The sequence below is a fragment of the Pristiophorus japonicus genome, chromosome 5, assembly GCF_044704955.1.
Source record: "Pristiophorus japonicus isolate sPriJap1 chromosome 5, sPriJap1.hap1, whole genome shotgun sequence".
Taxonomy (NCBI): domain Eukaryota; kingdom Metazoa; phylum Chordata; class Chondrichthyes; family Pristiophoridae; genus Pristiophorus; species Pristiophorus japonicus.
Window position 1 is genome coordinate 223,926,233 of NC_091981.1, and position 26,873 is coordinate 223,953,105.

The 26,873-nt window shown below is 44.8% G+C and overlaps 1 protein-coding gene across 1 annotated transcript in view; it reads right to left on the reverse strand.

The window, feature by feature from the left end:
- Window positions 1–26,873, reverse strand: part of slc25a40 (solute carrier family 25 member 40) — a 93,998-nt gene that overhangs the window by 33,554 nt on the left and 33,571 nt on the right. Inside the window, exons 5-6 of the mRNA XM_070881345.1 lie at window positions 21,699–21,766; window positions 705–829 (exon numbers count right to left, since the gene is read on the reverse strand). Coding sequence (XP_070737446.1) covers window positions 705–829; window positions 21,699–21,766 — 193 coding nt within the window. The remainder of the gene's footprint in view (window positions 1–704; window positions 830–21,698; window positions 21,767–26,873) is intronic.

The window sequence follows — 26,873 nt, forward strand, 5'->3', positions numbered from 1 at the left end:
AGGAGCGGCGGCCTGGGAGCAGCGTGGTGGCCCTGACCTGCGAGAGACTATGAGCGGCAGGTTTGAGCCATAAAAGGAGCGGCGAGCGCGGCCTGGGAGCAGCGTGGAGGCATGCCACTACAAGGTACAGCGCGAGCTGGTGCAGGAGAGCAACGGCAGCGAAGAGTGATGTCAGCAAGGCCCAGGTCGGTGATTGGCACATGGGCAGGTGCAGCAGGAGCGACGTGATTGGGCGAAGGAGCTGTGAGAGACTGTGGAGGGATGTGATCAGGGCCCAGGGGAGGCGTGAGTTCGGGGCCAAGGACAGCACGGGCCAGCCCACACAGTGATATGTGTGTACACTGGGGCCATGCAGCAGAGCAGGTCTCCAGTTGTCTTGGGTAATCCTTGCCACTGGACCAAGACCTAACTCTGTCAAGCCCGTGTGGTGGCTGGTGCGCACTCTGCACAAGGGACTGTCTGACACATGGATTTGTCAGTTACAGTTGAACCACTAGGCCAGGCATCATACTAAGAGTGGAAATACGTAACTTTGCTTTGCCCAATAGAAGTAATCCTACTGCCATCTGATCCATAGAGCAACATAGATGCTGGAAACAATGCTAGAGTCAGACCTATGCCAGTCATTGCCCTGTTATCTTAGGTAAAAAAAATGATAGAGGTTAACAAAAGTTCAGTAACATTCACATTCAATGCAAACTTACTTCGAGCTGAGGCTCCGGCTATCAATGGAATATAGATGCCATCGTATCCTAGCTGGTACTTCAATAAGGCCCGTAATTGATCATAACAAGTGAAATAAATAACTGTCGCAGGCACTGCCATTATTCTGCAAGATAATTATATATTGTAAGAAAAGAATTAATCAGATTGACTTGAAGTGTGCTAATGAAATACTGCTACAGATTTTTCTTTATGTTGTGGTAACATTATATTTTGACCTTTGTTAAATAGAGAAGTATGATTCATAAATTGTAGTATCTTAAAATAGCTATTAAGTGTACAACAATTCCAAGGTTGTGACCACTGGCATACAGCACTGGCAGATTCAAATATGAAGTAACCACCTGCATAATGAGAGAAGTTAATATGAGACAATGGGTAGAAAGCGTTAAAAGTCAGCACACAGTGCATCATAGGCAGAAAGGGTCTCTCTCAACCAAAGCACTAAAGAGAGACATTTGGGCTCCGGCCTCGTGAGAACTTAACTGGTGATCTTGAAGTGGAAAGCAGGTAGAATGTGTCTACTTTAGTCAAGTTAAGGGCATTAGAAACAAAGATGTTTGAAGAATGAGTTATTTTCACTCATGTTAATCATCCTATCGTGGATCTGTAGCTGCAAAAACAGAATGTCTGTGTAAAACATTACTTTTTTAATTAGAGTTTGAAATCAAACCAGTGAATGATAGATAATCAAAGACAAACTTAAATTAAATGTAACAGGAAATTATGCAACAGGAAATGAATGTGGATAAACTAACATAAATAGGGATTGTTCCTTTGATAGTGGGAATACTATTGCTAACTGGTGCTGGTAAACTGCTGAAGTATTTAAAGTCGAATCAATAGACTTGACTGAAAATTACATACGCAAGGATATTAATTAAAGGGATTAAAGCAAAAAATACTGGAAATACTCAGCAGGTCAGGCAGCATCTGTGGAGAGAGAAACAGAGTTAACCTTTCAGGTCGATGATCTTTCATCAGAACTAAAAAAAAGTTAGAGATATAACAGATTGTAAGCAAGTGCAGAGGCAGGGAAAGGGGGAAGGGGATGAAAGAACAAAAGGGAATAGGATGCGAGAGATTAAAATACAAAAGGGATAATGGTGCAAGGCAAAAGGAGATGGTAATGGGACAAGTAAAGAAATAAAAGGCGAGTCTAGAAGAGGTGTAAATGGGAAAGGCAGAATTATCAACAGCTGCCATGTGAAAAAATAGGGGCAGAAGTTATGGGGTCTGAAATTGTTGAACTCGACATTGAGTCCAAAAATCTGTCAAGTGCCCCAAACACGCCTTGCAGGTGAAACAGCGATTTACTTGTACTTCTTGCAATTTAGTATACAGTATTCGGTGCTCACAATACAGTCTCCTCTAGATTGGGGGGAACAAATGCAGATTGGGTGACCTCTTCAGTCTGTATGCGTGACCCCCAAGCTTCCGGTCACTTGTCACTTTAATTCTCCGCTCCACTCCCACCTCTCCATCCTCGGCCTCCTACACTATTGCAACAAAGCTCAAGGAACAGCACCTCATCTTTTGTTGACTCTGTTTCTCTCTCCACAGATGCTGCCTGACCGGAGAATTTCCAGCATTTTTTGCTTTTATTTCAAATTTCCAGCATCCGCAGTATTTTGGTTTTATACTAGTGAGAGGGAATGAGGGAGTCTGGATTGCATCAGATACCTATTGCTGTTCCAGGATAAGTGGTACCTGCTGGCTATGATGTGCTGGAGAGTTCATTGTGAGAAAGTGGCTCCCCCTGGATGAAGAATTTCTTAACTGCACCATATAGGTTGATTGATAGAATCAATGGCCCCAAGTTTCGACATGATTTGCTCCTGATTTTTTTTTTAGGAGCAACTGGTGTAGAACGGAGTATCTTAGAAATCGGAATTCTCGCCATTTAGTTTGCTCCAGTTCTAGTCAGTTAGAACAGTTTCACTTTGGAACAGAATTTTTTTTTCAAAAGGGGGCGTGTCTGGCCACTTATGCCTGTTTTCAAAGTTTCGTCAGTGAAAACTTACTCCAAACTAACTTAGAATGGAGTAAGTGAAGATTTTTGTACGCTCGAAAAAACCTTGTCTACACTTTAGAAAATCAGGCATAGGTTACAAATCAGGCGTAGGAAATGGGGGGGGGGGGGGTTTAAAGGGAAGTTTACAAACATTAAACACTTCAATTTTACAAATAAAGAGCCATCATCAATAATAAATGATAAAAACATCAATAAATCAATCAAAAAAAATTATTTAAGAAATAATTTTTTTTTAAATCAATAAATAAAACATTTTCTACTTACCGACTGCAGCACCGGGATGCCCCCCCCAGTGTGTCTCTGTCAGTGTCTCTATCTGTCTCTGTGTGTCTCTCTCATTCTGTGTCAGTGTCTGTTTCTGACAGCGAGGGGAGGGGGTAGAGGGAGGGAGCAGAGGGAGGGAAGGGGGGGAGCAGAGGGAGGGAAGGGGGGGAGCAGAGGGAGGGAAGGGGGAGGGGAGAAAGGAGATGGGGGGGGGGAAGAAGGAGATGGGGGGGGGGAAGAAGGAGATGGGGGTGGGGGGAAGAAGGAGATGGGGGGGGGGGAAGAAGGAGATGGGGGGGGAAGAAGGAGATGGGGGGGGGGGGAAGAAGGAGATGGGGGGGGGGAAGAAGGAGATGGGGGGGGGGAAGAAGGAGATGGGGGGGGGAAGAAGGAGATGGGGGGGGGAAGAAGGAGATGGGGGGGGGAAGAAGGAGATGGGGGGGGGGGAAGAAGGAGATGGGGGGGGAAGAAGGAGATGGGGGGGGGAAGAAGGAGATGGGGGGGGAAGAAGAGAAGAAGGAGATGGGGGGGGGGAAGAAGGAGATGGGGGGGGGAGAGAAGGAGATGGGGAGGGGGGAGAAGGAGATGGGGGGGGGGGGGGAAGAAGGAGATGGGGGGGGGGGGAAGAAGGAGATGGGGGGGGGGAAGAAGGAGATGGGGGGGTGGGAAGAAGGAGATGGGGGGGTGGGAAGAAGGAGATGGGGGGGGAGAAGGAGATGGGGGGGAGGAGAAGGAGATGGGGGGGAGAAGAAGGAGATGGGGGGGAGAAGAAGGAGATGGGGGGGAGAAGAAGGAGATGGGGGGGAGAAGAAGGAGATGGGGGGGGAAGAAGGAGATGGGGGGGGGGAAGAAGGAGATGGGGGGGGGGAAGAAGGAGATGGGGGGGGGGAAGAAGGAGATGGGGGGGGGGGAAGAAGGAGATGGGGGGGGGGAAGAAGGAGATGGGGGGGGGGGGAAGAAGGAGCTGGGGGGGGGGAAGAAGGAGATGGGGGGGGGGGAAAGAAGGAGATGGGGGGGGGGGAAGAAGGAGATGGGGGGGGGGAAGAAGGAGATGGGGGGGAAGGAGGAGATGGGGGGGGAAGGAGGAGATGGGGGGGAAGGAGGAGATGGGGGGGAAGGAGGAGATGGGGGGGGGAAGGAGGAGATGGGGGGGGGGAGGAGGAGATGGGGGGGGGAAGGAGGAGATGGGGGGGGGAAGGAGGAGATGGGGGGGGGAAGGAGGAGTGGGGGGGGGAGGAGATGGGGGGGAAGGAGGAGATGGGGGGGGGGGAAGGAGGAGATGGGGGGGGGGAAGGAGGAGATGGGGGGGGAAGGAGGAGATGGGGGGGGGGAAGGAGAAGATGGGGGGGGAAGGAGAAGATGGGGGGGAGGAAGGAGGAGATGGGGGGGGAAGGAGGAGATGGGGGGGGGAAGGAGGAGATGGGGGAGGAAGGAGGAGATGGGGGGGGGAGGAAGGAGGAGATGGGGGGGGGAAGGAGGAGATGGGGGGGGAGGAAGGAGGAGATGGGGGGGGAGGAAGGAGGAGATGGGGGGGGAGGAAGGAGGAGATGGGGGGGGAGGAAGGGAGGAGATGGGGGGGAGGAAGGAGGAGATGGGGGGGAGGAGGAGGAGATGGGGGGAGGAAGGAGGAGATGGGGGGGAGGAAGGAGGAGATGGGGGGGAGGAAGGAGGAGATGGGGGGGGAGGAAGGAGGAGATGGGGGGGGGGAAGGAGGAGATGGGGGGGGAGGAAGGAGGAGATGGGGGGGGAGGAAGGAGAGATGGGGGGGGAGGAAGGAGGAGATGGGGGGGGAGGAAGGAGGAGATGGGGGGGGAGGAAGGAGGAGATGGGGGGGGGGAAGGAGGAGATGGGGGGGGGAGGAGATGGGGGGAGGGAAGGAGGAGAATGGGGGGAGGGGAAGGAGGAGATGGGGGGAGGGGAAGGAGGAGATGGGGGGAGGGGAAGGAGGAGATGGGGGGGGGAAGAAGGAGATGGGGGGGGGAAGAAGGAGATGGGGGGGGGGAAGAAGGAGATGGGGGGGGGGGGAAGAAGGAGATGGGGGGGGGGGGGAAGAAGGAGATGGGGGGGGGGGGGGAAGAAGGGAGGGGGGGAGGCAGAACGGGCCAGGCCCGAGACTTCAGGCAGGGCCCAAGACTTTGGGCAGGGCCCGTCCCCAGCATCAGATTTACAGGTTGGTGGCGTTGGGTCAGGTCGGGGGGAGCGCGGGTCGGGGGGGTGGTGGGAGGGAGGTAGGTTCGGTTCGGTCAGGTCGGGGGGAGGGAGGTCAGGTCGGGTCGGGTCCAGTCCGGGGGCGGGGGGGAAGCGGGAGTCGGGTCGGTGTCGGGCCCGAGGGAAGCGGGAGTCGGGTCGGGGTCGGGTCCGGTTCAGGGGCGGGAAGCGGGAGTCGAGTCGGGTCGGGAGGAAGCAGGAGCTGGCCGTGGGAGGAGCCTTATTCACGCAGCCCCAGTGAGGCCATTCGTCTGCGTGCTTCGGCCCCTCCCACACAGTTTTGGGCGCCTGGAGCTACTGCATATGTGTGCCCACTGTAACGCATGTGCAGAGGTCCCGGCACTGTTTTCAGCGCAGGGACCTGGCTCCGTCCCCTACAGCTCCCGCTGCGCTGCGCCTGGCTGCAAACAACCTGTAGGGAGCTGGAGAATCTGGAAGTTTTTTTTAGGCGCACTTTGTGGCGTGAAAAACGGGCGTCCAGGTCGGGACTGCGCCGTTCTAGGCGCGGCTCGAAACTTGGGCCCATTGTTTGGAGCGAGGAAGATATTGCTTTACAAACCATTTTGCCTTACACCAACAAAAACAAAAGCAAGAATGAATAAATTTGGGGACAATATATTGGTGCGTGTTAGGATTCAAAATTAAAAGGTCTAGAAAGAAGCCTTATGGGTGTCTGTAAATGTTGTCCGTAAAAAAATTCAGTGTACTTAATGGTTAATGTAGTAAGTAAAAAGAAAGCATATTACTTAGAACTTGGTAAATTGATTACAAATTACATAGAGGGATACGAGAGTGTGCTGGTGACAAAAGCCTCCCCAAAGCGAGGTATCGAGCTTCTTGCATGTTGTTAGAGCTGCACTCATCCAGGCAAGTGGAGAGTATTCCATCACACTCCTGACTTGTGCCTTGTAGATGGTGGAAAGGCTTTGGGGAGGCTTTTGTCACCAGCACACTCTCGTATCCCTCTATGTAATTTGTAATCAATTTACCAAGTTCGAAGTAATATGCTTTCTTTTTTACTTACTACATTAACCATTAAGTACACTGAATTTGTTTACGGACAACATTTACAGACACCCATAAGGCTTCTTTCTAGACCTTTTAATTTTGAATCCTAACACCATCCAGGTCAAAGTAGGCTGCTTGATTGGCACTCCCTTCACCACCGGCACACCATAAGCTGCAAGATGCACTGTAGCAACTCGCCAAGGCTTCTTTGCCAGCACCTCACAAAACTGCAACCTCTACCACCTAGGACAAGAGCAGCAGGTGCATAAGAACACAATCACCTGCAATTTACCCTCCAAGTTACACACCATCCAGACTGGAAAGTATATTGCCGTTCCTTCATCGTCGCTGGGTCAAAATCCTAGAGCTTTCTACCCGACAGCACTGTGGGAGTACCTTCACCACACGAACTGCACCACCAACTTCTCAAAAGCAATTAGGGATGGGCAATAAATGCTGGACTTACCAGTGACACCCACATCCCAGGAAATAATTTTTTTTTAAAGTGTACAACACCTTAGATGAGGCTGTTGTCACGTGTTCTTGATTGTCCAGATGATAGCAATTATAGCCTTGTTGATTTGTGTTTGGTGGGTTCGTAGGTTAGTGATAAGCTTAAAACTCAAGTATGAACAATTAAAAATGGTGGGGTTGTTAAATCATAAGTGAGGGATCAGAAAGTGATTTCTTCACCCTCAAAGAAGGGAACTGCAAGATACCCTATTCGTGTAAACATTAACATAGGATTAGGATTCTGTTTAAACTTATACGATTAAGGTTTTTGCTTTATTTTACTTAGATAGCTTATAGATTTGTACTGCAGTTAGAATAGCTATGCTGTTTATTCTCTGCTGAGGTGCAGGATGTGAGATTTGTGCCTGTTGAGTTCTCATCAACAACAACTTGTATTTATATAGTGCCTTTAACACAGTGAACCATACTAAGGCGCTTCACAAGAGTATTATGAGATAAAAAATTTGACACTGAGCCGCATAAGTAGAAATTCACACAGCTGACCAAAAGCTTGGTCAAAGAGACAGGTTTTAAGGTGCGTCATGAAGGAGGACAGAGGTAGAGAGGTGGAGAGGTTTAGGCAGGGAGTTCCAGAGCTTGGGGCCGAAGCAACAGAAGGCACGGCCACCAATGGTTAAGCGATTATAATCAGGGATGCTCAAGAGGGCAGAATTAGAGAAGCGCGGACATCTGGGGTTGTGGAGCTGGAGAATATTAGAGAGATAGGGAAGGGGGAGACCACGAAGGGATTTGAAAATAATAATTTATTTATATAGCGCCTTTAACGTAGCAAAACATCCCAAGACACTTCACAGCAGTGTTAGACAAAACAGATAAATGTAACACCGAGTCACAAAAGAAGAAATTAAGGCAGATGATCAAAAGCTTGGTTAGAGAGGCTGGCTTTAAGGAGCGTTTTAAAGGATGAAAGAGAGGTAGAGAGGTTTAGGCAGGGAGTTCCAGAGCTTAGGGGCCAAGCAGCTGAAGGCACCGCCACTGATTGTTAGCAGTTATAATGAGGCATGTTCAAGAGGGCAGAATTTGAGAAATGCAAACATCTTGTGGGGTTGTGAGGCTGAAAACAATTACAGAGATAGGGAGGGGCAAGGCCATAGAGTGATTTGTAAACGAGGATGAGAATTTTGAAATCAAAGCGTTGTTTGGAAAGCCAATGTAGGTCAGAAAGCACAAAGGTGATGGGTGATCGTGACTTGGTGCGAGTTAGGACACGGGCTGCTGAGTTTTGGATGACCCCAAGTTTACGTAGTACAGAATGTGGGAGGCCAGCCATGAGTAGGGAGGAACTTAATACAATCACTATCACTAATGAAGTAGTACTAGGTAAAATAATGGGACTAAAGGCGGACAAGTCCCCTGGACCTGATGGCTTACATCCTAGGGTCTTAAAAGAGGTGGCTGCAGAGATAGTGGATGCATTGGTTGTAATCTACCAAAATTCCCTGGAATCTGGGGCGGTTCCAGCAGATTGGAAAACCACAAATGTAACGCCGCTATTTAAAAAAGGAGGCAGGCAAAAAGCAGTAAATTATAGACCAGTTAGCCTAACATCTGTCATTGGGAAAATGCTGGAGTCTATTATTAAGGAAGCAGTAGCGGAACATTTGGAAAAGCATGATTCAAAGCATGATTTTATGAAAGGGAAATCATGTTTGACAAATTTACTGGAGTTCTTTGAGGATGTAACGAGCAGGGTGGATAAGGGGCAACCAGTGGATATGGTGTTTTTGGATTTCCAGAAGGCATTCGATAAGGTGCCACAAAAGAGTTTAACGCACAAGATAAAAATTCACGGGGTTGAGGGTAATATATTAGCATGGATAGAGGATTGGCTAACTAACAGAAAACAGAAAGTCGGGATAAATGGGTCATTTTCCGATTGGCAAACAGTGACTAGTGGGGTGCCGCAGGGATCGGTGCTGGGGCCTCAACTATTTACAATCTATATTAATGACTTATATGAAAGGACAGAGTGTAATGTTGCCAAGTTTGCTGATGATACAAAGATGGGTGGGAAAGCAAATTATGAGGTCACAAGAAATCTGCAAAGGGATATAGACAGGCTAAGTGAGTGGGCAAAAATTTATCAAATGGAGTATAATGTGGGAAAATGTGAGGTTATCCACTTTGACAGAAATAATAGAAAAGCAAATTATAATTTAAATGGAGAAAAATTGCAAAGTGCTGCAGTACAGAGAGACCTGGGGGTCCTTGTGCATGAAAACACAAAAAGTTAGTCTGCAGGTACAGCAAGTAATCAGGAAGGCAAATGGAATGTTGGCCTTTATTGCAAGGAGGAGAGAGTATAAAAGCAGAGAAGTCCTGCTACAACTGTACAGGGTATTGGTGAGGCCACACCTGGAGTATTGTGTACAGTTTTGGTTTCCGTATTTAAAGGAAGGATATACTTGCATTGGCAGTTCAGAGAAGGTTCACTAGGTTGATTCCGGAGATGAGAGATGAGGGGGTTGACTGATGAAGGCAGGTTGAGCCTATATACATTGGAGCTCAGAAGAATGAGAGGTGATCTTATTGAAACTTATGATAATGAGGGGGCTGAACAAGGTGTATGCAGAGAGGATATTTCCACTCACTCATAGAGGAAACTAAAACTAGGGGACATAGTCTTAGAATAAGGGGCCGCCTATTTAACACTGAGATGAGGAGGAATTTTTTCTCTGAGGGTTGTAAATCTATGGAATTCTCTGCCCGAGAGCTGTGGAGGCTGGATCATTGAATAAATTTAAGGCGGTGATAGACAGAACTTTGAGTGATAAGGGAGGAAAGGGTTCTGGTGAGGGGGCAGGGGAGCTGAGTCCATGATCAGATCAGCCATAAAAACATAAGAAATAGGAACAGGAGTAGGCCATACGGCCCCTCGAGCCTGCTCCGCCATTCAATAAGACCATGGCTGATCTGATCATGGACTCACTGAATGGCGGAGCAGACTGGAGGGGCAAAATGGCCTACTCCTGCTCCTATTTCTTATGTTCTTATGTTTCTTTTGCTGTATGTCTACTGCATAGAGACATAGGCCGCGATTTCCCCTACCTCGGTGGGCGAAGTTGGTGGCGGGTCCCGACCCCACTGCTGCCTCCAGCCCGCTGTCCAAAATGATTTTACGTTGATTGGGCTTATTAAGCCCATCCAGCATGTTTCCCAACTAATTGAAGGAAGGGGGTCTGATGACATCATTTGATGACTCGTCATCAGCCGGTTTCCTTGACAGTTATGTTGTCAGTGTTCGACAGCACGGAGATGCTGCAAACATTGACAGAGATGCATGGCTGCACCCAGGCTCTCCCATGACTCCCTCTATATGCTTATGGAGCACGCAGAGAGGTTCTCTTCCCATCCCATGGAGAGAAGAGACCTCCCCAGGAGACCAACGCCGCCTGGTTGCACATTGCACAGAAGGGCACAAGCAGGGATTTCGTCAGGATGACCAGGCTGCAGTAGCGCAAACCTCTCAAATGATCTCAGATCACATCACGAAATGTTACTGCCAAGCCACATTCAACCTCATCCTGCTGTGCCACTCATCGCATCCTCATTGCTCTGCCTTCCTTACGCTACTCCTGCACAGCCATATTCACACCAACTTACTTTCCATCTCCACCCATCCCTCTCTATCTACATCATCACTTCCCCATCTCATTAGCCATCCAAGTCCAATCATACCAACTAACAACACACAAGGGTAGGCACTTGGGTGTTTTTTTTTGCAATGTTCATGTAAAGTTTCTGTTAATGTGGTGTCAAACACTGAAACCTTTATTTTCAACACTGCGTTCTTGGACAGATCTTGTGAAGAAATGGCTTAGTGAGTTGCAGTGACTGGTGAAATATAACGGTACCCTCCGCAATCATGATGCGTGAAAGGAATGGCCTTGGGATTGTAGGGATGCTTTATGGTATTGATGTGGGGTGGTGCCAACTTGGCGCATCATGTAGCAGCCAGGGTGTACAACGTCAAATGAAGTAATTCTGGCATGGTGAGGCCATCCCTGGCCTTCTGGGCAGCAATGTGGTCAGGTGCTGATGCCGTGTCCTGTGCAGCATCAATTGATTGCCGTGAAGATTGGTGTTGTTGTTTGTGCTGCTGGTGTGCCTTGTGAAGCTGGTGTTGGGGTTCATCGTAGTCAGATTCTGAGGGCCAAGGTGACAGAGTGTAAATGGTTTCCATCCTGATGGAGTAAATACCAGCTGAAGGTGAGATGACAAAAGAACTCTGTCAAAGGTGAGAGAGCTGCAATGAGGTAGCCTGGCTGGAGAGTTTGCTACAAAGAAGTGCAGCCTGCATAAAGCACAATCTGTCTTCCAAGGTGAGAAACCAAAGAATCGCTGGGTTTACAAAGTGTACAGGTATAAATTGTGAGGTTTTATAAAAGTTATAACACTGTTGCTAATCATTTGCTTCAATGGCCACTCAACCTCTGCCTCAGATGAACAGACAGGGTCCAGGAGCAGCGTGAAATCCGTGGGCGACCTGGTAAAGTTAAAAGGTGAGTAAAATATCACTGTTAAGGTCTTCTAAACAAGCCAATAATTGGCTCAATTGCTTTCCCTGCCGCTGCGTGTCAGGTCTGTTAAGTGCTGACAGACCCGATATTTGGGAAAGGCGATGACAGTGGGTTGACAGGGTCTTGACCCTGTGTCACAAAAAAACATTTTCCCAACCTACCCGCGACCAAATGCGCCCGCTGACTCCCTGAAAAATTCCCCCGATTGTGTGTCAAAAACTTGGTTGAGCACTATAAATGGGATTAAGTTGCAAACTAGATTTGGTGTCAGATTTGAATTCTCTTACAAGGTGATTAATTACTCCTTATATGGAATTATTACCTTTTGATGCCATAATGTAATGCCATATGGAGACATGCTGATGGACATGTAGTAGAGGTAAGAGAAAGTATAAAAGTGGAAAATAGCAATAGTAAATTGGGATTCGAAGAGTTTGATTAACCTGAATAGCTTAGAACTATAACGCATTTGAGCCTCCAACCATCAGGTGTAGTTGTAGGTACTATATTTGAAATGTTTGCCAAGGTACTATTGCATGGACTGTATGTTTAGTAAAATTATGGACATTTAAACCTCAACGTTTCAAGAACCATATTGATTTTGAGGAATAGACAGAACATTTAATCATAAATAAAAACCATCCTCCAACAGTGTAAATATATTTTTTTTAATTATTCAAGAAACACAGTAAATATATTAAAACAGCAAAAGAATTCTTCTAAGGCTTAAATTTTCAGGGCCCAGAATTTGCGGTCACTGGCGTTTACCACTGGCCCCAAAGAAAGCTGCCCGCCTTTTTCGATGTTCAAGTGATTTCGGCCCCTCTGTAGTAGGAATTCCTTAGTGCGACGCTGCTGTGACTTTAACAAGCTGTCGAAGCAGCCAATCACATTGCAGAATTCTCAGATAGAGAACCAGGAAATGAGAAGCTGCTTTTATCCAGACTTTTTAAAAAGCATTAGCGAGAGCGAAATAAAGACTAGGGCTCTCACATGGGGATAAGGTAGAACCTGAAATATCATGAACAAACTTCACGAACACAGACAGTGTCATAGCAGTGAATGACTGACTGCAACTTCAGGATTTCCACATTTAAATGCGCATGCACTACATTCTGAAGTTGCGGTCAGTTTCAAAGGGGTAATAATGGCAACTGCTGTTAGTTAGCTGCTATTACCCACCGCAAATTCCGGTCCATTACTTTTCAGGATTGGAAATGCATCAACTGCATATGCCATGCACATTCTATACCATACATTAGTAAATTATAGTTGCCTTTAAAAATCCCCTTTATTAAATGACGCTTTTTACTCTAAACATCAAATTATTAGTCATTAATACTGCAGGTATTAAATTAATTTTTACAATTTTAAAGTAGATAACAAAAGATTTTTAAAACTGAAACTGTTAAGAATTGTCAATGATTTATATTGGTTGTAAAGGACCCCCAAAAAAACTCAGAATAAGATTTACAAAAATCTCACTGTAGAAAGTGTTTTCAAAGATAGGGAGTTGTTGAAGTCATTAGAATAACGATAAAAAGAAAAACACATACAGACAAGCAATAAATCCTTTTCAGTTTAAAATCTGAGTTTGAATTGCTGAAAATGTTGATTGATTTTTTTTAAAGAATGCACAGTAAATAAAACAATTTGTCTATCAGGCTGATGGCCAAAAAAATGTAAAGGACTTAAATGAGAGTCATCTGAGTTGGAGTTTGTTACCAAGGTCATGCAGAGACCAAGCTATCTGGAAGATAGTGGAACTTACCCAAGTAATAGAGGGTGGAGGCTGCACAACAGTTGGGAGGAAGCAAGGGGTGGTGGGGCCTGGGATTGTTGTGTGGAATGAGGGTTGGATGAAGAAATGACAAGTGGCGTGGAAGAAGCTGGGGTACAAGTTCAGGCCACTACTATGTAAGAAGGTGATGCTGATGTTGAGGGGCATGGGGAAAGTGGTGGACTAGGACATGGGAGAACTATTGTGAAGGTGGGTGAAAGAGGAACGTTTGAGAATACTGGGAGTGTCTTGGGTTTGGCAGCAGTTAGAGGTTGACACCACCAGCTGAGGAGCTCTGGGATGAGCTAGCAGTAATTGAGCCACCTGGAAGCAGAAAAGTGACCAAAGCCATTCTAGACACACACAGTAAATACAGCTGGAGCAGCTACAGTGAGAGTAATCATAGTAGCTGTACAGGACAAATAACAGTTGTACCACAAACACTGACAACTATGATCCTTCTATAGGAGGATCAGAGTGGGTTACAGAACAGGGACAGAGGGGTCTCTGAACAATGTGCCAGGAAAGTAGCAAACGTTTGACGGCAAAATTTATTGGATGGATTTCTAATAGAATTTAATTAATTTAAAAGTTTTAAGTGTGTTTGTTAATAAACTGTGATTTAAAAAAACCTAAATATAGCTGGCGAGCTGAGCAAACAATATGGTGACCAAAAAAAATCTTTAAAAAAAAAATGGAAAAATGGATTGGTTGGTTTTGCTGCTTTCTGATTTGTAGAAAAGGGAAAATAAACTTGATTAGTTGGTTCTGCGAGTTGGTGGTTTGTGACCAACAGATCACCAGGGAGCGTGCGTGTGGGGCAGATTTTAACTACCTATTTATATTTAAGCAACAGCATAGAGAGGGAGGTGCGTCACCTAGTAGACTTTCTGGAGACTTCGGTTCAGAAATTCGGCCGTGTCTTTCAGCACGCGGTGGAGAACAGGGTACAATCCCTGCACCAGAATGGTGAGGTCCAAGGAGACCCCAATATTGGGCCTCGGGCGTCATTATCATCAAGAAGTGTGGTGGAAGGAGCAATCCGGCGAATGGGAATGGCGTGAGGAAATAGCGGGCCGATGGGGGAAAGCGGGGAATGGATAGCATACAATTTCAAAGCCTTAGAGTTGTTGAGGGAGAAGGAGTGATTAGAATGAAAGAAATGTTTCTTAGGATATTTGAGAGTACTATTTGAGTTCAGGGAAAATTGACAAGAATATTAATAGATGAAGAGTCGAAAGATAAGAGCCATAAGGTGGCAGGTGTTGGTTAAGGCTTGAGACACATGAAGAACCTGTTCTTGAAGAACTACAAGAAAAAGAAAAAGAAAAAGACTTGCATTTATATAGCACCTTTCATGACCTACAGCCAATGAAGTACTTTTGAAGTGCAATCACTGTGGTGATGTAGGAAATGTAATTTTCCCAAAAAGCATGGAGATCAGGATGTAGCAATTCAGCCATTACACTGTCATGTTTCGAGGTTGGATGCATTGACAGTGTGAAACCTGAAAGAAGTCGATAAATGAAGAGTGGAATAAGTATCAAGTGTGGATAGAGTTAGATGACGAGTGGAGGTCATTGATATGTGGCGGGGAGAGCATGGGGAAGGCGGCAGATTCATTGGGAACTCTCAAGTTAAATGGGACAAAGAATCAGGACGATTCATTAATTACAGCCCAGATGGACCTACTTGTGAGGAAACTATTTAGCCATTATTACAGCTTTCAAGGGAAACAATATAATAGTTTGTTTAGAACTCGATCAAAGTTTCAGACCTTGGCAAACTGCAACTAGTGGGGTGCCACAGGGATCAGTGCTGGGGCCTCAACTATTTACAATTTATATTAATGACTTGGATGAAGGGTCCGAGTGTAATGTAGCCAAATTTGCTAATACAAAGATAGGTGGGAAAGCAAGTTGTGAGGAGGACACAATCTACAAAGGGATATCGACAGGCTAAGTGAGTGGGCAAACATTTGGCAGATGGAGTATAATGTAGGAAAATGTGAAGTTATCCACTTTGGTAGCAAAAATAAAAGCGCTAATTATTATTTAAATGGTGAGAGATTACAAAATGCAGTGGTACAGAGGGATATGGGGGTCCTTGTACATGAAACACAAAAGGTTAGTATGCAGGTACAGCAAGTAATTAGGAAGGCAAATGCAATGTTGGCCTTTATTGCAAGGGGGATGGAGTATAAAAGTCAGGAAGTCCTGCTACAACTGTACAGGGCGTTGGTAAGACCACACCTAGAGTACTGCATACAGTTTTGGTCTCCTTATTTAAGGAAGGATATACTTGCACTGGAGGCTGTTCAGGGAAGGTTCACGAGGTTGACATCTGTATAGTTTAACACCTGGAGTACTGCGTGCAGTTTTGGTCACCTTACTAAAGGAAGGATATACTAGCCTTGGAGGGGGTACAGAGACGATTCACTAGGCTGATTCAGGAGATGAGGGGGTTACCTTATGATGATAGATTGAGTAGACTGGGTCGTTACTCGTTGGAGTTCAGAAGGATGAGGGGTGATCTTATAGAAACATTTAAAATAATGAAAGGGATAGACAAGATAGAGGCAGAGGGTTTTTTTTCACTGGTCGGGGAGACTCGAACTAGGGGGCACAGCCTCAAAATATGGGGGAGCCAATTTAAAACCGTGTTGAGAAGGAATTTCTTCTCCCAGAGGGTTGTGAATCTGTGGAATTCTCTGCCCAAGGAAGCAGTTGAGGCTAGCTCATTGAATGTATTCAAATCACAGATAGATAAATTTTTAACCAATAAGGGAATTAAGGGTTATGGGGAGCGGGCGGGTAAGTGGAGCTGAATCCACGGCCAGATCAGCCATGATCTTTTTGAATGGCAGAGCAGGCTCGAGGGGCTAGATGGCCTACTCCTGTTCCTAATTCTTATGTTCTTATGTTGATTACTGAGATGAAGTAGTTGTCATATGAAGAAAAGTTGAGCAGGTTGGGTCTATACTCATTGGAGTTTAGAAGACTTAGAGGTGATCTTATTGAAATATAAGATTCTGAGGGGGTTTGACAAGTAGATGCAGAGAGGATGTTTCCCCTCGTGGGGGAATCTAGAACTAGGGGGCATAGTTTCAGAAAAGGGGTTGCCCATTTAAAACGGAAAAGAGGAAGAATTTCTTCTCTCAGAGGGTCGTGAATCTTTGGAACTCTCTGCCTCAGAGAGCTGTGGAGGCTGGGTCATTGAATGTATTTATGGTGGCTATAAGACAGATTTTTGAAAGATAAGGAAGTCAAGGGTTATGGGGAGCGGGCGTGGAAGTGGAGTTGAGGCCAGGATCAGATCAGCCATGATCTTATTGAATGGTGGAGCAGGCTCGAGGGGGCAAATGGCCTTCTGCTGCTCCTATTTCTTATTTTCTAAAGGTTTTAGAGATGTGCAAGGCAATGATAAATAATTCAACAAATGTTCAACAGTGGAGTTTCTGAAGTGCATAATGAAGGCAACAAGATTGCCAGTGAAAAGATATCAGAAACTGCACTGGTGATCATGGATTAAGCAGAACTTTCAAGGTGTTATCAGCAGCTTCCAAAACTTTAGAAAAATACATAAATATCCAATTTAAGAGGCAAGAGAGTTCAACTTTCTTAGAGATAGGATGAAGAAAGGTAATAAGAGAACAGGAGAGATTAAGAGAGACAACATAGGTGAAGTGTAAATTTGGTGACATCTTGAGGATGATGGTAAGAATATCAATTAGGACAAGAAGTCTTACTGGAGTCCAGAGAATTAAGTATCTAACAGACATGGCAGGGATAAAAATGGCTGAATAGAAAGAAGCAACAGGAACAGGTTCTTTATTAAGATCACTGAGATTAGAATTGGAAGAGAAACACCATCCAAAAATATAACTTTTGTGTTTCGGATAACTGGCAATTGTACCATCAGGTTAAATAAGGTTGGATAGGTGGAAGTTAAGAGAGACAGTTTTGGCCAGGGATCAAGTATGTCTGTTGGGGGAAGAGGAAGACAGCTTTTTCACAAAGTACTTTTGCTTGGTCTACAAGGATTATGAGGGAAGACAAAGATAGCTCAAATGCTTTAGACTGATTAAGGTAGCAGGTTTGATGACCAGAAGATAGCAGGACTAAGATCCAGTATCAGATGCAGCGAGTTAAAAAAAAATCAAATTGCAGCAAAATTGCTAACAAATCAAATCAACCAACATTTCTCTCAAGTATTTGCATTCATAGGACTAGAAATTCGATTCTCGGTCATAATTGTATTTTTTCACCCAAATTATCGTTATGGCAACGGTATGGCTATGAGGCAGTAAATTTGAGCTTCAATTTGCGCAGCAGTAAAAATTGGCGTTGCATGAGGATTCGTGGCGCAAACCGCGATCCTCGGCAACTTTACTGAGGCCGATACTGCTGCCAGTTGGGCCTAGGGAGGAGGGAAAAACACCTAAAAATAAATTGCAATGAACAAAAAAAATCACAAAACATTCACAACACTTAACAAGCAAAACGCTGCAGAAGAATTAAAAAATAAAAACTTTAACACCTTTTTTTTTTTTGCAGGTCTTCATACTTACCACTGGTCCAAGGGCTGCAATGCAGCCTTTTCCTTGGTGTTTTTTTTTTGTCCTAAATACAGGTGCGCTCAGAGCTAAATTTTTGGCGAAAGCGGTATTTTGAATCTTGCATGGCGGCGCTCCTCTCTCCAGCGGTATATGAAAAGCGCCGGCTCAAGACTTTTTCGCCAAGAACGGCAACATTTCGCCGAAAAACAGGTTGCAAGGTCAGCGAATTTTTAGCCCCATAGAATAATAGCAAAGGACACATTTGGCACATCAAATCTGCTCTGGCTCTTTCGAAGAGCAATCCAGTTCGTCCCATTCCCCTGCTCTTTCCTCATATCCCTGCAATATTTTTTAACCAATTCCCTTTTGCAAGCCACTATTGAATCGGTTTCCACTACCCGATCAGGCAGTGCAAATCCTAACCACTTGCATAAAAAAGTTTTTTCTCATGTCACCTCTGGTTCTTTTGCCAATCAGCTTAAATTTGTGCCCTCTCATTATCAACTCTTCAGTCATTGGAAACAATTTATTTTTATTTACTCTATCTAAACCCTTCATGATTTTCAACACCTCTATCAAATCTCCTCTTAGTCTTCTCTGCTCCAAGAAGAACCACCCCAGTTTCTCCTGTAATCCCTCATCCTTGGAACCATTCCAGTAAATCTCTTCTGTACCCCCTGTAAAGCCTTCACGTCTTCCCTTAAGTATGGTGCCCAGAATTGGATACAGTACTCCAGCTGGAGTCGAACTAGTGTATTATATATGTTTAGCATAAACTTCCTGACTGTTGTACTCTATGCCTCTATTTATAAATCCCAGGATACCATTTGGTTTATTAACTGCTTGTTAACCTGCCCTGCCGCCAAAGTTTGGTGCACAAACACCCCAAGGATCTCTGTTCTTAACACAAGAATTAGTCGCAGAAGTAGGCCATATAGCCCTTCGAAACTGCTCTGCCATTCAATAAGATCACGGCTGATCTTCGATCTCAACTCCACTTTCCCATCTGATCCCCATATCTCTTGATTTCCCCCAAGAGTCCAAAAATCTATCTATCTCAGCCTTGCATATACTCAATGACTCAGCATCCACAGCCCTTTGGGGCAGTGAATTCCAAAGATTCACAACTCTCGAAGTGAAGAAATTCCTCCTCATCTCAGTCTTAAATAGCCGACCACTTATCCGGAGACTATGTCCCCTAGTTCTAGACTCTCCAGCCACGGAAAACATCTACTCTGTCAACTGCCACAGAATCTTATGTTTAAATGAGATCATCTCTCATTCTTCTAAATTCCAGAGTATCGGCCCAATCTACTCGATCTCGCCTCAAAAGGGCAATCCTCTCATCCCAGGGATCAATCTAGTGAACCTTCCTTGCAACCCTTAGCTTGTATCATCTCTCCTCATTCTTACCACCAAAATGCATTATTTGACACTTTTCTGCATTGAAGTGCATCTGCCACGTGTCTGCCCATTCCACCAGCTTGTCTATGTCCTCTTAAAGTCTAATACAATCTTCCTCACTGCTTACTATAATTCCAAGTTTCATTTCATCTGCAAATTTCAAAATTGTGCCGTGTACCCCCAAGTCCAACTCATTAATCTATATCAAAAACAGCGGTGGTCCTAGTACTGAACCCTGGTGAACACCACTGTATACCTCCCTCCAGTCCGAAAAACAGCCATTCACCACAACACTCTGTTTTCTATCTCGTATTCAATTCTGTACCCATGCTGCTACTATTCCTTTTATCCCAGGGGCTTCAATTTTGTCAAGCCTTTTATGTGGCACTTTATCAAATGCCTTTTGAAAGTCCATATAAACATCAATTGCATTGCCCTCATCCACCTTCTCTGTTACCTCATCAAAAAACTCATTGTCAGTCAAATACGATTTGTTCTTAACAAATCCACGCTGGCTCTGCTTTATTAGTCCATTCTTGTCCACATGGTTCTTAATTTTCTCCTGGATTATTGTTTCTAAAAGCTTCCCCCACCACCAACATTAAACTAATTGCCATGTTTACCCAGATAAATCATGGCTTTATTTTTGAAGTAGGTATTTAAAATGGGGAGGGGCAAGACAAGTTATAGTATTTTGGGTGGTGAGACCTCCATTAGAATACAGTACTGCAATCTCCTGGCTGACCTGCTCTCTTTCTTTTTGGAGCTGGTGGACCTGCTATACTAGGAACATGGAGGGCCATTTAGCCCATCGAGCCTGTTCTGCCATTTAATGAGATCATGGCTGATTTGTTAGCCAACTCCATATACCCGGCTTTATCCCATATCCATTAATACCATTGGTTATCAAAAATCCATCAGATTTAAAAGTAACAACTGACCTAGCATCAATTGCCATTTGCGAAAGAGTTCCAAACTGCGACCACCCTTTGTGTGTGTTTTTAAGTGTTTCCTAACTTCACTTCTGAAAGGCCTGGGTCTAATTTTTAGACTATATCCCCTAGTCCTAGACTCCCCAAATCAATGGAAATAATTTCTATCTACTCTATCAGTTCCCCTTAATATCTTGAAAACTTCAAACAAATTACCCCATAACCATCTAAATTTCCGGGAATACCAACCCTATTTTGTGTAATCACTCCTTGTAATGTAATTCTTGGAGGCCATGTATCATTTTGATAAATCTACGCTCCACTCCCTCCAAGGCCAATATAGTTTTCCTATGGTGTGGTGCCCAGAACTGCTCACAGTACTCCAGGTGTGGTCTAACCAGGGTTTGTATAGCCATAACATAACTTTTACTCCCTTGTATTCTAGTCCTCTACATATAAAGCCCAGCATTCCACTAGCCTTTTTGATTATATTCTGTACCTGTCCATGACATTTTAATGACCTATGTACCTGGACCCAGAGTCTCTTTGGACCGCCACTATTTCTAGCTTTTCGCCATTTAAAAACTACTCTGTTCTATCCTTTTTAGATCCAAAATGGATGATCTCACATTTGCTTACACTGAAATCGATTTGCCACGGGTTTTTCCCCATTCACTTAATCTATTAATATTTCTTTGTAATTTTATGCTTCCATCTACACTGCTTACAATGCCACCTATCTTTGTGTCATTGGCAAACTTGGATATGTGGCTTTCTATCCCATCATGAGTCGTTAATAAATATTTGAGGCCCCAACACAGATGCTTGCGGGACATCTTATAGGCAGAACTACGGTGGAGATGTAAAATGGGCGATATCAGATTGGCCATTCATTATACACTCCACCTGATTTTCCTTTTCATTGAAGTTGGGCAGGGAGTACAATGAGCAGTCGATCCAACATCACCCGTTCTATATCCCCACCGAAGTTGAAATTTCCAATGTAAATTTTGTTTCGAAGACCGTTTCAATTTCATACTTGATTTCCAGGTTATTCATGCTTCTATCTATTTCTTGCTGCATCTATGGCTCTTTGTTCTTGATCTCTCAACGATCAGAGAGTCTGTTTCTATCTACCCTGTCCCATTGTTTCAGAATTTTAAACACTTCTATTATATTGTCCCATAATCTGCGAAGTTCTAATAAACACCCAATTTTTGAAATCTTTCTTCACTTTTGCATTTCCTCATAGTGGGCAACATTCTACTCAATCTGCATTGTACCCATTCTAATGCCTCAATATACTTACTATAGTGTGGAGCCCAACACTGCACACAGCACTCCAACTGGAGGTCATTCTAAGGTTGCATATGGGCTCATCATTACCTCTTGACTTTTATATTCTATATCCCTTGAGATAAAACCAAGATTTTAATAGCCATGTCAACCTAAGGTGCTGCTTTTAATGTTCTGTGAACCTGTACCTCTTATGTACTTCTATCTTTTTCTGCTTTTGTTTTAGTCATTTTAAATGTTTGTCTTTTAAAACAGACATCTACCAACAGTTTCTAAAATATGATGCAATTTAGTTCCTCACAAATTGTGACTTTTTACGACACCGCTGAAGCACACTTAAAGACATGTTTAATATTCTATTGCTTTTTAAATGCAGCTTTACATGTCAAGATTGAAAGTCTCTAATTTTATGACAGCAGTATTTTAATAATCTTACAATGTTGGAGGAAGTCCACTCCAGAGTGACTTTAGACCCTCATAACGAACAATTTGAATAAATGCATCCTGGAACACAGAAATGGAAAAATCCTTGTGTTATGCCAAACAGTGACTTAAAAGAAGCACATTCAAAGACAAATCTGTCACAATATTTGGTAAGGTACGCTGACTGCTTTTTTTCCCAAAAACTATTTGATACGTTGCGGAATAATTTCATCAGATGTGTTCACAACTCAAATAGTGCCTGGTTTACATAATTTAAAATAAAACAAAGACCTGGTACACAGATGAACTGTATAAATAATCTTGGAAAAGTACAGTTCCATCTGCTCTGTATTGCTTCACAAATGTGTAATAAATCCAAAGCATGGTAATTCAAGACATCGCAAAGCACTTTATAGCCAATGGATAACTCTTTGAAGTGCAGCAATTGTTTTGCTGGTCAGCATAGCAGCCAATTTGCACACAGCAAAGTTTTACATAGGATACACAGCAGAGAAACAGGCATTCAGCGATAATGCTCCACGAGAGCCTCCTCCAGTCTTTGCTTATCTAATTTTATCAGTATAACCCTCTATTCCCTTCTCCCTCACATGCTTATCTAGCCTTTCTTTAAATGCATCTATACTATCTGCTTCAACCACTTCCTGTGGTAGCGAGTTCCACATTGTCACCACTCTTTGCGTAAACAAGTTTCTTCTGAATTATGTATTTGATTTCTTGGTGACTATCTTATATTGATCGCCTCTAGTTTTGCTCTTCCCCGCAAGTGGAAACATTCTGGTTCTCCTCTATCAAAGCTTTTCATAATTTTGAAGTCCTCAGACGTTTATTAGATCATCCCCCGGCCTTCTCTTTTCAAAAGAGACCCAGCCTGTTCATCCTCTCCTAACAGAACCTTGCTTTTCTGATGTCATCCTTCTAAATCATTTTTGCATCCTCTCCAGTGCCTCTATCAATTTTATAATAAGGCGACCAGAATTGTACACAGTACTCCAGGTGTGGTCTAACCACGGTTCGATACAAGTTTAGCATAACTTCTCTACTTTTCAATGCTGTCCCTCTAGAAATTAACCCTAATGCCTGGTTTGCATTTTTTTTTTAATGGCCTCATGAAAGGGAAATCATGTTTCACACATCTGTTAAGAGTTTTTCTGCGGTTGGAACTATTAGAATAGATAAAGGGGGACCAGTGCAGTGATGTTTTTGGATTTTCAGAAGGCATTCGATAAGGGAAGGTATCAAATTGAAAACAAGGGCATACAATGTGGCCAAGACTAGTGGAAGGCCAGAGGATTGAGAAACTTTTAAAAGCCAGCAAAGAACGACTAAAAAAAATGATAGAGAGGGAAGATAGATGATGAAAGTAAACTAGCACGAAATATATAAAAAGATAGTAAGAGTTTCTACAGGTACATAAAAAGGAAAAGAGTGGCTAAAGTAAATGTTGGTCCCCTAGAGGATGAGACTGGGGAATTAATAATGAACAGGGAAATAGCAGAGATGTTGAACAAATATTTTGTATCGGTCAGTAAAAGACACTAAAAACATCCCAATAGTGGATAATCAAGGGAGGGAAGAACTTAATACAATCACTATCACTAAAGTAGTAGTACTCAGTAAAATAATGGGCCCAAATTTCCCCAACCCCTTTTTCCGGCGCACTAACCAGAGATGTGTCGACTTTGAGCGCTCAAAACGGCACCAAAAAACTTACTCACGATTCTGGCTGCTCTGCTGTGTGTCCCAGGTCCTATAGTGCAGTGGGGGGGGGGGGGGGCGGAGCTACAGTCCTGCGCTGACAACAGTGCCAGCAGCTGTCCGCATGCGTGGAGGAGTCTATGCACATGCGCGGAGGAGTCTACGCACATGCGCAGTAGCTCCTCGCCCTCCCAGCGCGTCCTGCAGGCTGTGAGCCGGACCTGATGCTCGCCGCCCCTATCCCTGGCTGAATGGTCTCCCGCCCCAGTCGGGGCGGGCCCGCTGTGGATCTCTCTTCCCCCCCGCCCCCTTCACCGATGCCGCTGTGGATCTCTCTCTTCCCCCACCCCTCCCACCCCCTTCACCGATGCCGCCTTCAGCCTCTCCCTCCCTCCCTCCCTGTTCAAAGATGCCGCGTTCAGCCTAGCCTCCCGGTGTGCGTCTTGCCGCCCCTATCCCAGGCCGAATGGCCTCCCGCACAGGCCGGCCGCTGCCGAATTTAGTTGACGGTAGGATTTACTTCAGTTCTTTATTTGTTAATTGAATTATTTACTTCAGTTCTTTATTTTTTATTGAATGCTTATTACTTTTTGTGCTGTGTTTAGTGCTTTGTAAGTCTTGGTGCTTTAGGTGCAGGTCTTCTCTGCTTCCTTCTATTTTTTATTTGTTAATTAATTGCTTATTACTTTTTGAATTTGTTTAGTGCTTTGCAAGTCTTGATGCTTTAGAATGTACTAACCTGCATGATTTCTTAACTCTCCACATTGGTTTTCTGTGCGGCCACAAGTGACCACATACGCTGGCCTAAGTTAGTTTGGAGCAACTATTAGCTGTCCAAACTGACTTAAATGGCCAAAACGGCTGGTAATGCCCCCCCCCCCCACCCTTTTGAAATAAAAACAAAACTAAAAAAAAAATCCAAACTCACTTTCACTGGCACAAATTAAATGTGCAGAATGGGCATTTTTAAGATACTCAAAAAAAATCAAGTTGCTCCAAAATAAACAGAGCAACTCCTGGGTAAATTTGGGCCCAATGGGACTAAAGGCAGACAAGTCCCCTGGACCTGATGACTTACATCCTAGGGTCTAAAAAGAGGTGGCTGCAAAGATAGTGGATGCATTGGTTGTAATCTACCAAAGTTCCCTGAATTTTGGGGCGGTCCCAGCAGATTGGAAAACCACAAATATAACACCCCTATTTAAAAAAGGCAGACAAAAAGCATAAAACTATAGACCTGTTAGCCTAACATTTGTCTTTGTGAAAATGCTAGAGTCCATTATTAATGAAGCAGTAGCGGGACATTTGGAAAAGCATAATTCAATCAAGCAGAGTCAGCATGGTTTTATGAAAGGGAAATCATGTTTGACAAATTTGCCGGAGTTCTTTGAGGATGTAACAAGCGGGGTGGATAAGGGGCAACCAGTGGATGTGGTTTATTTGGATTTCCAGAAGGCATTCGCTAAGGTGCCACATAAAAGGTTACTGCACAAGATAAAAGTTCACGGGGTTGGGGGTAATATATTAGCATGGATAGAGGATTGGCTAACTAACAGAAAACAGAGAGTCGGTATAAATGGGTCATTTTCCGGTTGGCAAACAGTAACTAGTTGGGTGCCGCAGGGATCGGTGCTGGGGTCTCAACTATTTACAATCTATATTAATCACTTGGATGAAGGGACCGAGTGTAATGTAGCCAAGTTTGCTGATGATACAAAGATAGGTGGGAAAGCAAATTGTGAGGAGGACACAAAAAATCTGCAAAGGCATATAGACAGGCTAAATGAGTGGGCAAAAATTTGGCAGATGGAGTATAATGTGGGAAGATGTGAGGTTATCCACTTTGGCAGAAAAAATAGAAAAGCAAATTATAATTTAAATGGAGAATAATTGCAAAGCGCTGCAGTACAGAGGGATCTGGGGGGTACTTGTGCATGAAACACAAAAAGTTAGTATGCAGGTAGGTAAATGGCATGTTGGCCTATATTGCAAAGGGAATAGAGTACAAAAGCAGAGAAGTCCTGCTACAATTCTACAGGGTATTGGTGAGGCCACACTTGGAGTACTGCGTACAGTTTTGGTTCCCGTATTTAAGGAAGGATATACTTGCATTGGAGGCTGTTCAGAGAAGGTTCACTAGGTTGATTCTGGAGATGAGAGGATTGATTTATGACAATAGGTTGAGTAGGTTGGACCTATATTCATTGGAGTTCAGAAGAATGAGAGGTGATCTTATCGAAACATATAATATACTGAGGGGGCTTGACAAGGTGGATGTTGAGAGCATATTTCCACTGATAGGGGAATCTAAACTAGGGGACATAGGGCCCAAGTTTCGGCCTCAGTTGCTCCTGATTTTTTTGAGCAACTGGTGTAGAACGGAGTACCTTAGAAATTCAAATTCTCGGCATTTAGTTTGCTCCAGTTCTAGTCAGTTAGAACAGTTTCACTTTGGAACAGAATTTTTTTTTTAAAAAGGGGGTGTGTCCGGCCACTTAGGCCGTTTTTCAAAGTTTCGGCATTGAAAACTTACTCCAAACTAACTTAGAATGGAGTAAGTGAAGATTTTTGTACGCTCGAAAAAACCTTGTCTACACTTTAGAAAATCAGGCGTAGGTTACAAATCAGGCGTAGGGAATGGGGCGTGGGGGGGTTTAAAGGGAAGTTTACAAACATTAAACACTTCAGTTTTACAAATAAAGCGCCATCATCAATAATAATTGATAAAAACATCAATAAATCAACCAATAAATCAATCAAAAAAAATTAATAAGAAATAATTTTTTTTTTAAATCAATAAATAAAACATTTTCTACTTACCGACTGCAGCACCGGGAGCCCTCCAACAGCGTGTTGGGATGCCCCCCCAGTGTGTCTCTGTCAGTGTCTCTATCTCTCTGTCTGTCTGTGTCTGTGTTTCTGACAGTGAGGGGAGGGGGGGGGAGGGGGGTAGAGGGAGAGGGGGGGGGGGAAGAGCAGAGGGAGAGGGGGGGAGCAGAGGGAGGGAGGGAAGGGGGGGGAGGAGGAGAAGGGGGGGGAGGAGGAGAAGGGGGGGGAGGAGGAGAAGGGGGGGGAGGAGGAGAAGGGGGGGGAGGAGGAGAAGGGGGGGGAGGAGGAGAAGGGGGGGGAGGAGGAGAAGGGGGGGGAGGAGGAGAAGGGGGGGGAGGAGGAGAAGGGGGGGGAGGAGGAGAAGGGGGGGGAGGAGGAGAAGGGGGGGGGAGGAGGAGAAGGGGGGGGAGGAGGAGAAGGGGGGGGAGGAGGAGAAGGGGGGGGAGGAGGAGAAGGGGGGGAGGAGGAGAAGGGGGGGAGGAGGAGAAGGGGGGGGAGGAGGAGAAGGGGGGGGAGGAGGAGAAGGGGGGGGAGGAGGAGAAGGGGGGGGAGGAGGAGAAGGGGGGGGAGGAGGAGAAGGGGGGGGAGGAGGAGAAGGGGGGGGAGGAGGAGAAGGGGGGGAGGAGGAGAAGGGGGGGGAGGA